This window comes from Salvelinus alpinus, chromosome 27, assembly GCF_045679555.1.
Source record: "Salvelinus alpinus chromosome 27, SLU_Salpinus.1, whole genome shotgun sequence".
Lineage (NCBI taxonomy): Eukaryota > Metazoa > Chordata > Actinopteri > Salmoniformes > Salmonidae > Salvelinus > Salvelinus alpinus.
The window spans coordinates 16586922-16600740 of NC_092112.1; the positions used below are offsets into that span (position 1 = coordinate 16586922).

General features: G+C 44.1%; 1 protein-coding gene across 2 annotated transcripts in view; it reads left to right on the top strand.

Moving 5' to 3' along the window:
• The window catches only part of LOC139556035 (protein eva-1 homolog A-like), a 167842-nt gene that overhangs the window by 151046 nt on the left and 2977 nt on the right, over positions 1 to 13819 (top strand). For both annotated transcript variants that reach the window (XM_071369511.1, XM_071369512.1), the window contains 2 exons: positions 1295 to 1441; positions 10540 to 10731. In XM_071369511.1, coding sequence (XP_071225612.1) covers positions 1295 to 1441; positions 10540 to 10731 — 339 coding nt within the window. The remainder of the gene's footprint in view (positions 1 to 1294; positions 1442 to 10539; positions 10732 to 13819) is intronic.

Genomic DNA, 13819 nt, shown 5'->3' on the forward strand with positions numbered 1-13819 from the left:
TCATGGAAAGAGCAGGTGTTCCTAATGTTTTGTAGACTCAGTGTACAGTAATACTGCTGACAGGGCTTGTGAGGTCTGGCCCAGGACTTTTATTGGCTCTTTCTTGGACCACAGACGAATATTGTCTCAGTACATTTGTTCGCTGTATTTGTACACCAAGGGCTTTCCAACTAATATTCCCTTTTTTCTCCCCAAATGTTGACTGTGTGCATAAGTAGAGCTTATTCTGCTGAACTCAGTGAAAAAGAAGCAGTCGTTGTTGTTTTGTTTTTCAGGGTTTTTGGTGCGCGGGCAGACAGACAGACAGACAGACAGACACAGACAGACAGACAGACAGACAGACAGACAGACAGACAGACGGTGACCCGAAAGTGTGGTCATGTCAGGTTCGCAAAACCACATGTGAGGAGGGCAGGAATGTTTGACCCTGTTCATTGTGGGTACATGTTTGTATGTCTGGGTCATGACTGCGGTTTTCCCGAGGAGCGTAACTTTGGGGAATGGCCCACTGCAGGGTCAGAGGAAGGTTGTCTCTGTTTTTCCTCTCGCCCTCCTTCCAATCCCCCCCTCTGTCTCTCTCCTCTCTCTCTGTCTCTCTCTCTCCCTCTCCTCTCCTCTCTGTCTCTCTCCTCTCTCTCTCTCCCTCTCCTCTCTCTCTGTCTCTCTCTTCTCTCTCTCTCTCCCTCTCCTCTCTGTCTCTCTCCCTCTCCCCTCTCTCTCTCTCTCTCTCTCTCTCTCTCTCTCTCTCTCTCTCTCTCTCTCTCTCTCTCTCTCTCTCTCTCTCTCTCTCTCTCTCTCTCTCTCTCTCTCTCTCTCTCTCTCTCTTGTCTCTCTGTCTCTCTCTTGTCTCTCTCTCCCTCTCCTCTCTGTCTCTCTCTTGTCTCTCTCTCCCTCTCCTCTCTCTCTCTCCCTCCCTCTCTCTCTCTCTCTGTCTCTCTCTTGTCTCTCTCTCCCTCTCCTCTCCTCTCTGTCTCTCTCCTCTCTCTCTCTCCCTCTCCTCTCTCTCTGTCTCTCTCTTGTCTCTCTCTCCCTCTCCTCTCTCTTTCTCTCTCCCTCTCCTCTCCTCTCTGTCTCTCTCCTCTCTCTCTTTCTCTCCTCTCTCTCTCTCTTCCTCTCTCTCTCCTCTCTCTGTCTCTCTCTTGTCTCTCTCTCCCTCTCCTCTCTCTTGTCTCTCTCTCCCTCTCCTCTCTCTCTGTCTCTCTCCTCTCTCTCTGTCTCTCTTATTCTCTGTGTACATGAGGAGAAATGACACATTTCTCTACCTCTCTCCTTCCTTCCCACTCTCTCTCTCCAGTCCCAAAGAATTTGCTGCAGCAGGTGCCCAGCCCCAGAGTACCAGTGTATTACCCCCCACCGCCCCGTGCCCATGACCCAAACGTGGTTGGAGACAGTGCTCCCCCCGATGAGACGTCGGTCATAACCTCTGACACTGTGCTCTCAGGTGAGTGGTTGCACACAAGGCATACATGTACAGTTGAAGTCGGAAGTTCACATACACCTTAGCCAAATACATTTAAACTCAGTTTTTCACAATTCCTGACATTTAATCAGAGTAAAAATTCCCTGTCTTAGGTCAGTTAGGATCACCACTTTATTTTAAGAATGTGAAATGTCAGAATAATAGTAGAGAGAATGATTTATTTCAGCTTTTGTTTCTTTCATCACATTCCCAGTGGGTCAGAAGTTTACATACACTCAATTAGTATTTGGTAACATTGCCTTTAAATTGTTTAACTTGGGTCAAACCTTTCGGATAGCTTTCCACAAGCTTCCCACAATAAGTAAGTCAGGGCTTTGTGATGGCTACTTCAATACCTTGACTTTGTTGTCCTTCCAACTTTGGAAGTATGCTTGGGGTCATTGCCCATTTGGAAGACCCATTTGCGACCAAGCTTTTAACTTCCTGACTGATGTCTTGAGATGTTGCTTCAATATATCCACATAATTTTCCATCCTCATGATGCCATCTACTTTGTGAAGTGCACCAGTCCCTCCTGCAGCAAAGCACCCCCACATCATGATGCTGCCACCCCCGTGATCACGGTTGGGATGGTTTTATTCGGCTTGCAAGCCTCCCTCTTTTTCCTCCAAACATAACGATGGTCATTATGGCCAGAGGGAAAAGTACGATCTTTGTCCCCATGTGCAGTTGCAAACCGTAGTCTGGCTTTTTTATGGCGGTTTTGGAGCAGTGGGTTCTTCCTTGCTGAGCGACCTTTCAGGTTATGTCGATATAGGACTCGTTTTACTGTGGATATACATACTTTTGTACCTGTTTCCTCCAGCATCTACACAAGGTCCTTTGCTGTTGTTCTGGGAATGATTTGCACTTTTCGCACCAAAGTATGTTCATCTCTAGGAGACAGAACGCCTCTCCTTCCTGAGCGGTATGACGGCTGTGTGGTCCCATGGTGTTTATACTTGCGTACTATTGTTTGTACAGATGAACGTGGTACCGTCAGGCATTTGGAAATTGCTCCCAAAGATGAACCAGACTTTTTTTCTGAAGTCTTGGCTGATTTCTTTTGATTTTCCTATGATGTCAAGCAAAGAGGCAATGAGTTTGAAGGTAGGCCTTGAAATACATCCACAGGTACACCTCCAATTGACTCAAATTATTTTAATTGGCCTATCAGAAGCTTCTAAAGCCATTACATCATTTTCTGGAATTTTCCAAGCTGTTTAAAGGCACAGTCAACTTAGTGTATGTAAACTTCTGACCAACTGGAATTGTGATACAGTGAATTATAAGTGAAATAACATGTCTGTAAACAATTGTTGGAAAAATGACTTGTGTCATGCACAAAGTAGATGTCCCAACCGACTTGCCAAAGCTATAGTTTGTTATTCTTATTCATTCCTTTACACTTGTGTGTTTAAGGTAGTTGTTGTGAAATTGTTAAATTACTTGTTAGATATTACTGCATGGTCGGAACTAGAAGCGCAAGCATTTCGCTACACTCACATTAACATCTGCCAACCATGTGTATGTGACAAATAACATTTTATTTTATTTTATTTAACAAGAAATTTGTAGAGTGGTTGAAAAATGAGTTTTAATGACTCCAACCTAAGTGTATGTCAACTTCCGACTTCAACTGTACATGTACACACACATACATGTACACACACATACAGTACCAGTCAAAAGTTTGGACACAGAATAATACTGAAGACATCAAAACTATTAAATAACACATATGGAATCATGTAGTAACCAAAAAAGTGTTAAACAAATCAAAATGTATTTTATATTTTATATTCTTCAAAGTAGCCACCCTTTGCCTCGATGACAGCTTTGCACACTCTTGGTATTCTCTCAACCAACTTCACCTGGAATGCTTTTCCAACACTCTTGAAGGAGTTCCCACATATGCTGAGCACTTGTTGGATGCTTTTACTTCACTCTGCGGTCCAACTCATTCCAAACCATCTCAATTTGGTTGAGGTTGGGTGATTGTGGAGGCCAGGTCATCTGATGCAGTACTCCATCACTATCCTTCTTGGTCAAATAGCCCTTACACAGCCTGGAGGTGTGTTGGGTCATTGTCCTGTTGAAAAACAAATTATAGTCCCACTAAGTGCAAAACAGATGGGATGGTGTATCGCGCCGAATGCTGTGGTAGCCATGCTGGTTAAGTGTCACCAGCAAAGCACCATCAAACCACCTCCTCTTCCATGCTTCACGGTGGGAATTACACATGCAGAGATCATCCGTTCACCTAGTCTGCGTCTCACAAAGACACTGCGGTTGGATCCAAAAATCTCAAATTTGGACTCAGCAGACCAAAGGACAGATTTCCACTGGTCTAATGTCCATTGCTCGTGTTTCTTGGCCAAAGCAAGTGTCTTCTTCTTATTGGTGTTTTTTAGGAGTGGTTTCTTTGCCTCAGTTCGACCATGAAGGCCTGATTCACACAGTCTCCTCTGAACAGTTGATGTTAAGATGTGTCTGTTACTTGATCTCTGTGAAGCATTTATTTGGGCTGGTAACTCTAATGAACTTATCCTCTGCTGCAGAGGTAACTCTGGGTCTTCCTTTCCTGTGGCGGTCCTCATAAGAGTCAGTTTCATCATAGTGCTTGATGGTTTTTGAGACTGTACTTGAAGATACTTTCAAAGTTCTTGACATTTTTCAGATTGACTGACCTTCATGTCTTAAAGTAATGATGGACTGTCATTTCTCTTTGTTTATTTGAGCTGTTATTGCCATAATATGGACTTGGTCTTTTACCAAATAGGGCTATCTTCTGTATACCACCCCTACCTTGTCACAGCACAACTGATTGGCACAAACGCATTAAGAAGGAAAGAAATTCCACAAATTAACTTATAACAAGGCACACCTGTTAATTGAAATGCATTCCAGGTGACTACCTCGTGAAGCTGGTTGAGAGAATGCCAAGAGTGTGCTGTTGTAACTTTAATGCGTTACAGAGTTAATGTTTAAGTTAATTCATCGAGCTCTATCTAAAGATATTTGTAATTGTATTAGAATTTGTGTTGGAGATTGAGAGAACTACATACATATTTTGTACTGGTTAGTATTGAATTAGGCTTTTGACTGCAAGTTCCAGAATGCCTTGCGACAGGAAGTAGAGAGAACGCGCTAGTTAAGTGCAATTGACAGATGATTATTTTGACTCCTTTTTGCTAGCAACTCATTATTCATTGTTCTGTAGAATCTAAAGTTTGTAAATGTAATGTGAACAAATATTATTACTAAAAGAAGCTTTCATATCAAACCCGACGTCCCGAGTCATTACTTTGAAGATAGTTAATCTAAAATGTGCAAAGCTGTCATCAAGGCAAAGGGTGGCTACTTTGAAGAATCTCAAATGTAAACTATATGTTGATTTGTTTTACACTTTTTTGGTTACTACATGATTACATATGTGTTATTTAATAATTTATTCTACAATGTAGAAAATAGTAAAAATAAAGGAAAACCTTTTGAATGAGTAGGTGTGTCCAAACCTTTGACTGGTACTGTACACGTACAAACACGCGCATAGATATGCACACATGTGAGGTACGGAGTCCGTAGTCAGCAGCTGTACTCTACTACTACACCAGACTCCAGCAACCCCAAACATATTCTCAACAAGCGAAGAGAATGACAGGGTCATTCAGAGTTCTGTTATACTCCTATTTAAAGTCGGTGTTAAAATATGTGCCCCAGCATGTGCAGTCCTTTTGGTTTGCTCTGTCATTAGTATAGTGAGAGAACACTGTTTTCACCAGAATGAATGGGTCCCTCTATGTACATCATAATGTTGACCTCATCGCCTTGTTTTATATTATTATCAGTTACTGACATCATTTCACCAAGTTCCCAGAACTCTGCGAGAGAGAGACAGAGCGACAGACAGAGAGAGAGAGAGAGACAGACAGAGCAAGAGAGAGAGACAGACAGAGCAAGAGAGAGAGACAGACAGAGCAAGAGAGAGACAGAGCGAGAGACAGAGAGAGACAGAGAGAGACAGACAGACAGACAGACAGACAGACAGACAGACAGACAGACAGACAGACAGACAGACAGACAGACAGACAGACAGACAGACAGACAGACAGACAGACAGACAGACAGACAGACAGACAGAGCTAGAGTCCGACAGACAGACAGAGAGAGAGAGAGGGAGAGAGACATAGAAAGAGAAAGAGAGAGACGGAAACACAAACAAAGCATCATTCATGAAGGAAGTATGGCCCGAGTCCAAAACACTAATTACATTCCCTAGTATATGTCTACCCCCCCACCAGTTCAACACTGATTAGGAGGATAGAAAGAGAGAAGGAAGTGGTTTTCTGAGGAGAGAAGTGTGTGGCTATTGTGCTGACAGTTCCTCACGGTTGAGTGACCTCGCATCCACACACGCACTCGCACTCACACATGCACAAAACAACACACACACACACTGGCCTCACACATGCACAAAACAACACACACACACACTGGCCTCACACATGCACAAAACAACACACACACACTCGCACTCACACATGCACAAAACAACACACACACACTCGCACTCACACATGCACAAAACAACACACACACACTGGCCTCACACATGCACAAAACAACACACACACACTGGCCTCACACATGCACAAAACAACACACACACACACTGGCCTCACACATGCACAAAACAACACACACACACACTGACCTCACACATGCACAAAACAACACACACACACTGGCCTCACACATGCACAAAACAACACACACACACTCGCACTCACACATGCACAAAACAACACACACACACTGGCCTCACACATGCAAAAAACAACACACACACACTCGCACTCACACATGCACAAAACAACACACACACACTGGCCTCACACATTCACAAAACAACACACACACACTCGCACTCACACATGCACAAAACAACACACACACACTGGCCTCACACATTCACAAAACAACACACACACACTCGCACTCACACATGCACAAAACAACACACACACACTGGCCTCACACATTCACAAAACAACACACACACACTCGCACTCACACATGCACAAAACAACACACACACACTGGCCTCACACATGCACAAAACAACACACACACACTGGCCTCACACATTCACAAAACAACACACACACACTCGCACTCACACATGCACAAAACAACACACACACACTGGCCTCACACATGCCACCCTTCTGGGGGAAAAACGGTTTAGATTGGAAATGTAAGGATGGGAAAAGGGGATGGACCTATAATTTGCTTTCTGTAGACACTAACCCCAGGCAAAGCAGAATTGGTTCTGTGTAAGTTCCCAGAACATTCGTTAGGTCGCAGCAAATGCGACCTAACAAAAACATTGTAGTTGTGGTGATGATTATACTGTCTGTAGAAAACATTCTAGTTGTGGTGATGATTATACTGTCTGTAGAAAACATTCTAGTTGTGGTGATGATTATACTGTCTGTAGAAAACATTCTAGTTGTGGTGATGATTATACTGTCTGTAGAAAACATTCTAGTTGTGGTGATGATTATACTGTCTGTAGAAAACATTCTAGTTGTGGTGATGATTATACTGTCTGTAGAAAACATTCTAGTTGTGGTGATGATTATACTGTCTGTAGAAAACATTCTAGTTGTGGTGATGATTATACTGTCTGTAGAAAACATTCTAGTTGTGGTGATGATTATACTGTCTGTAGAAAACATTCTAGTTGTGGTAATGATTATACTGTCTGTAGAAAACATTCTAGTTGTGGGGATGATTATACTGTATATATTATTCAACGTTTCTTACATTCCATCTGTTCATTAAAGGTTCCCAGAATATTTGTGTAAAAAATAAGACATTGTGTAAAAATGTACCGTTGAACATTGAGACGTTTGATATGGTCCCCCCCCCCGTCTTATCTTTCATGATCTGAAAAGCAAAAGTGAACCTAGATCACCCCTCATAGTCTTGGATAAATTGTAAATATGGGCCCAGAGGTAGGAAGTATATAACGAGGATGGTGAATTGACGGTGAATAACTCAGTTACCAGTATTTCCCTGGGTTAGTTATGTCTAAGAAGGCTAAAAAGGAAGCATGTAATTCCTGATTGACCATACTGCCATGGCGACCATAAAATGTAAGAGAGTTTCCTGGTGACGTAGAGGATTAAAGACCTGGCTTGAGAATCAAACATTGCAGGTTGAAACCCCACATGTGCAGATTGTCAACATATGAAAGGTAAAAAAGATGCTTGTGTTCGTATGATTAATTGCTGTTCAAATGGCCTATGGTGTCATGTGTGTCTATAATCACCTTGTGGGCCTACAATACAGGAGAATCATCCCACAATGTTCCCACCAGACTGTTGCCACAACCTAATACAAACTTTCTGGAAAACCTTTTAAGGAACGGACGAAATATGATCTAGGAATGTTCTTACAAACATTGTATAGTCATCAGCATGACTGGAAAGTTTTTGTGTTATGAGAACATGCCGCAACCTAACGAATGGTCTGGGAACTTTCACAGAACCAATTTTGGTTTGCTGGGAAAATATCACTGGTACATTGTGTTATTACATTACCTGGAAACCTAATGAGAACGTTTGAGGAATGTTCTGTGGTGGTTGTTAGAGATGTTGGGAATCTTAGAAGAACATTCCAAGGATATTTAATTGAAAACATTCTTTGAATGTTTTCAGGATGTTAGAATCCGAATGTTAAATAAAACCCTAACTAGAACTTAATGGGAATCGTAGATGATGTTCTGGGAATGTTCCCGGTTTGCTGGGACCATTTTTCCATGAAACACAAATCAGACAAATCTTTCCATTTGATCTGTATTTTCCGTTCTTTTATTTATTTATTTCAGCAAAGGGATTAACAAAACGCTCCATATATTCTTCTGAAACGATCAAATGTCTTTGTTTGAGACATCTCTTTTCCAGACCTTATTCTATGAGAGCAGTATATCTAACGTCTGTGACGTATCGGTTGAATGTGAGCCAATGTGCGTTACGCCGCAATCTGTCCAGGTGGAAACACTCACCGACTCAGTCAGCAGTGCCACTCTCTAAACTACATCACATCCTGCAATTAGGGGTCTAAGTGTGTGTGTGGGTGCGAGCATGTGTGTGTGTTTGACAGCTAACATGCTTACACACGCACGCACACACACACACCCCTCACACACACACTGCACTAGTTTGGGTCATTTAACTCATGCCAACTCTCCATTTCTGTGTTTATCCCAGTTTACATTGTCTGACTGGCTGAGTCGTTGTGTTTTCAGTGAACAGCTAATTAACACAGGCCAGGTCTGTCTCACATGTCCATTTTGGATTACAGAGTGAGCCCACCTCTAGTCTTTATAAGGCTAAGTACAAGGCGATATACAGACTTATACAGACAGTGTGTGTTGGTTGAGTGACTGAAGTATCCATTATGAAGCTCAGTAATCAGACCAGCATGTGGATGGATCTACTACTGCTCAAACAACTCAACCTCAGATCACCTTTAGTTTAGCTAAACTACAGAGTCTCAGACTACCTTCACACTGCACTCCTAAACTACAGTCTCAGACTACCTTCACACTGCACTCCTAAACTACAGAGTCTCAGACTACCTTCACACTGCACTCCTAAACTACAGAGTCTCAGACTACCTTCACACTGCACTCCTAAACTACAGAGTCTCAGACTACCTTCACACTGCACTCCTAAACTACAGAGTCTCAGACTACCTTCACACTGCACTCCTAAACTACAGAGTCTCAGACTATCTTCACACTGCACTCCTAAACTACAGAGTCTCAGACTACTTTCACACTGCACTCCTAAACTACAGAGTCTCAGACTACCTTCACACTGCACTCCTAAACTACAGTCTCAGACTACCTTCACACTGCACTCCTAAACTACAGTCTCAGACTACCTTCACACTGCACTCCTAAACTACAGTCTCAGACTACCTTCACACTGCACTCCTAAACTACAGTCTCAGACTACATTCACACTGCACTCCTAAACTACAGTCTCAGACTACCTTCACACTGCACTCCTAAACTACAGAGTCTCAGACTACCTTCACACTGCACTCCTAAACTACAGTCTCAGACTACCTTCACACTGCACTCCTAAACTACAGTCTCAGACTACCTTCACACTGCACTCCTAAACTACAGTCTCAGACTACCTTCACACTGCACTCCTAAACTACAGTCTCAGACTACCTTCACACTGCACTCCTAAACTACAGTCTCAGACTACCTTCACACTGCACTCCTAAACTACAGTCTCAGACTACCTTCACACTGCACTCCTAAACTACAGTCTCATACTACCTTCACACTGCAAAACATTTCTAAATCCTATTCCTAAATCTAGTGACATGGTCTTTCACAGTACTCAATAGTCCTAGAATCAAATTTGTAAAGTCCAAGTCGAACATGACATTTGTGGTAAATATTGTGAAAGCAGCTTAAACTGGGAGAGAAATCACTCTGATCGTGTGCACATGTTTTCAGCTTTAAAAGGATCAAACACAGTGATTCTCACAATAGATCTATTCCCGTAGTGAAGTGAGTCAGAGTTAGCTAGACAGATCCAAGTGGAATGCTGGAGATCTGAGTCACCATTAGTAATAGCGTCGTGTACAGTTCCAGTGTAGACAGAGTAGTGAAGGAAGCATGTGTAGCGAGGAGGATACAGCAACAGAGGAAGAGGGTGACTCAGTAGTCCACTCATAGTACTCTGGAAAACAACACACACATGCTTGACACTCAGATCACTAACTGCAACAAACACAGCTGTATAACGTTAAATATGCATGTTTTTGAAACCAATTAACCTTTAGTACGTATTGTAAATAAAATGTTTCATTTTGAAATCATGCGTTGGCAGTCATATTGAGGCTGTCTTTAAGTGTTCTTTAGGCAGAATAGTTACAGATGTGCAGTTTGACTCAGTGAGATTCTCAGTCAATGAACCTTGATTCTCTGGCAATGTATCAACGCGTGTGTGTGTGATGTTAACATCCCGATGTTATGCTCTTAGTTATCCCTTCAGGCAAGAAGAAGCGAGGGAGAGAGTCAGGCTCCTACTCTGGGGAGGTAAAGACGAACGAGGAAGGAGTGGAGGAGAGCGCCCCCCAGCCTCCGGACATGAACCCTGTAATCAACGCTACGACGGGCAGCACCAACATGGCCCTCATCAGTAGCGCACTGGCAGCCTACAACTACATAGCAGGTACAGCAACAACGTTATAGCAAGTACAGCAACGATCACACAACGTTACAGCAACATAGCGGGTACAGAATCATTCATACAACGTTACAGCAACATAGCAAGTACAGCAACGTTCACATGTCACAGCAACATAGCGGGTACAGAGACATTCATACAACGTTACAGCAACATAGCAAGTACAGCAACGTTCACACAACGTTACAGCAACATAGCAAGTACAGCAACGTTCACACAACGTTACAGCAACATAGCAAGTACAGCAACGTTCACACAACGTTACAGCAACATAGCAAGTACAGCAACGTTCACACAACGTTACAGCAACATAGCAAGTACAGCAACGTTCACACAACGTTACAGCAACATAGCAAGTACAGCAACGTTCACACAACGTTACAGCAACATAGCAAGTACAGCAACGTTCACACAACGTTACAGCAACATAGCAAGTACAGCAACGTTCACACAACGTTACAGCAACATAGCAAGTACAGCAACGTTCACATGTCGCAGCAACATAGCAGGTACAGCAACGTTCACACAACGTCACAGCAACTTTGCATGTACAGCAATATTACCACAATCTGTGCTGACCCTGAAGTAGAGAAGAGGTTCATGTTGGGCTCTGAGGGGTTCATCTCCACTGAGGTTCATCTCCACTGTGACGATGTAAATACTGACTGGAGGAATGGAGATCTAGAGCAGAGCAGAGATGGGTCCCCCTGTAACTTCCCCCTCTCACACACACACACACACACACACACACACACACACACACACACACACACACACACACTGTGTATACCAAACATTGGGAACACCTTCCTAATATTGAGTTGACCCCCCCCCCCCCCCACTCTACAAGGTGTCAAGTGTTCCACAGGGATGCTGGCACATGTTGACTCCAATGCTTCCCACAGTTGTGTCAAGTTGGCCCGGATGTCCTTTGGGTGGTGGACCATTCTGGATACACATGGGAAACTCAGCAGCATTGCAGTTCTTGACACACTCAAACCGGTGCGCCTGGCACCTACTACCATACCCCGTTCAGAGGCACTTACATGTTTTTCTTTTGCCCATTCACTCTCTGCATGACACACACAGACAATCCATGTCTCAAGGCTTAAAAATCCTTCTTTAACCTGTCTCCTCCCCTGATTGAAGTGGATTTAACAGGTGACATCAATAAGGGATCATAGCTTTCACCTGAATTCACCTGGTCAGTCTGTCATGGAAAGAACAGGTGTTCTTAATGTTTTGTATACTCAGTGTATATCCACACAGGCATGCATACACACACACACACACACACACACACACACACACACACAGTACAACCGTCCTCGTCTGTCATCCAGCTGCTAAAACACACAGAGGAGAGGGAGAGGAGGAGGGAGAGGAGAAAGAGGGAGAGGAGAAGGAGCGAGAGGAGAAGGAGCGAGAGGAGAAGGAGGGAGAGGAGAAGGAGGGAGAGGAGAAAGAGGGAGAGGAGAAAGAGGGAGAGGAGAAAGAGGGAGAGGAGAAAGAGGGAGAGGAGAAAGAGGGAGAGGAGAAAGAGGGAGAGGAGAAAGAGGGAGAGGAGAAAGAGGGAGAGGAGAAAGAGGGAGAGGAGGGAGAGGGAGAGGAGGGAGAGGAGAAGGAGGGAGAGGAGAAGGAGCGAGAAGGAGAAGGAGCGAGAAGGAGGGAGAGGAGAAGGAGCGAGAAGGAGCGAGAGGAGAAGGAGCGAGAGGAGAAGGAGCGAGAGGAGAAGGAGCGAGAGGAGAAGGAGCGAGAGGAGAAGGAGCGAGAGGAGAAGGAGCGAGAGGAGAAGGAGCGAGAGGAGAAAGAGCGAGAGGAGAAAGAGGGAGAGGAGAAAGAGGGAGAGGAGAAAGAGGGAGAGGAGAAGGAGCGAGAGGAGAAGGAGCGAGAGGAGAAGGAGCGAGAGGAGAAGGAGCGAGAGGAGAAGGAGCGAGAGGAGAAGGAGCGAGAGGAGAAGGAGCGAGAGGAGAAGGAGCGAGAGGAGAAGGAGCGAGAGGAGAAAGAGGGAGAGAGAAGTCTTTCCTGTTTCTTTACCTCCTACTCGTACGGCCAAATAAACACACTTACTGGTGAAGTAAACCCACATACACAGTCAGATAACCATACAGGGGACACAGTCAGATAACCATACAGGGGACACAGTCAGCTAACCATACAGGGGACACAGTCAGATAACCATACAGGGGACACAGTCAGATAACCATACAGGGGACACAGTCAGCTAACCATACAGGGGACACAGTCAGATAACCATACAGGGGACACAGTCATATTTGATGATATAGCAGGGGCGGCAGGTAGCCTAGTGGTTAGAGCGTTGGGCCAGTAACTGAAAGGTTCCTGGATGGAATCCCTGAGCTGACAAGGTAAAAATCTGTTGTTCTGCCACTGAGGAAGGCAGTTAACCCACTGTTCCCCGGGCGTCTAAAACAGGGATGTGGATTATGGCAGCCCCCCACACCTCCCTGATTCAGAGGAGAAGTTAAATGTGGAAGATGCATTTCAGTTGAATAGATTCAGTTGGACAACTGACTAGGTATCCCCCTTTCCAATACAGGACACATAGTCAGATTACCATGCAGGACACACAGTCAGATTACCATACAGGACACACAGTCAGATTACCATACAGGACACACAGTCATATTACCATGCAGGACACACAGTCAGATTACCATACAGGACACACAGTCAGATTACCATACAGGACACACAGTCATATTACCATACAGGACACACAGTCAGATTACCATACAGGACACACAGTCAGATTACCATACAGGACACACAGTCAGATTACCATACAGGACACACAACACACACTGTACTGTACATAGGCCTGAGGGCTAGGTACTGCCCTCCCTCCCTCTCTCTCCATCAGCCTTTGTGATCTTCTCCGGTGATTTAACCACTATTGTCTGTCACATTCTCTGTGGTCATGGGAGCAGAAGTGAAGATGCTTTCATTTCAAGCCAATCCCTCTGTTTTCCAAAATGTTTCACTGATCAGTTGTGTAAGGCAGCATGTGTGAGGCCAGCAAAACAGGCTAAGCAAGTCAGAGTTCAATTAG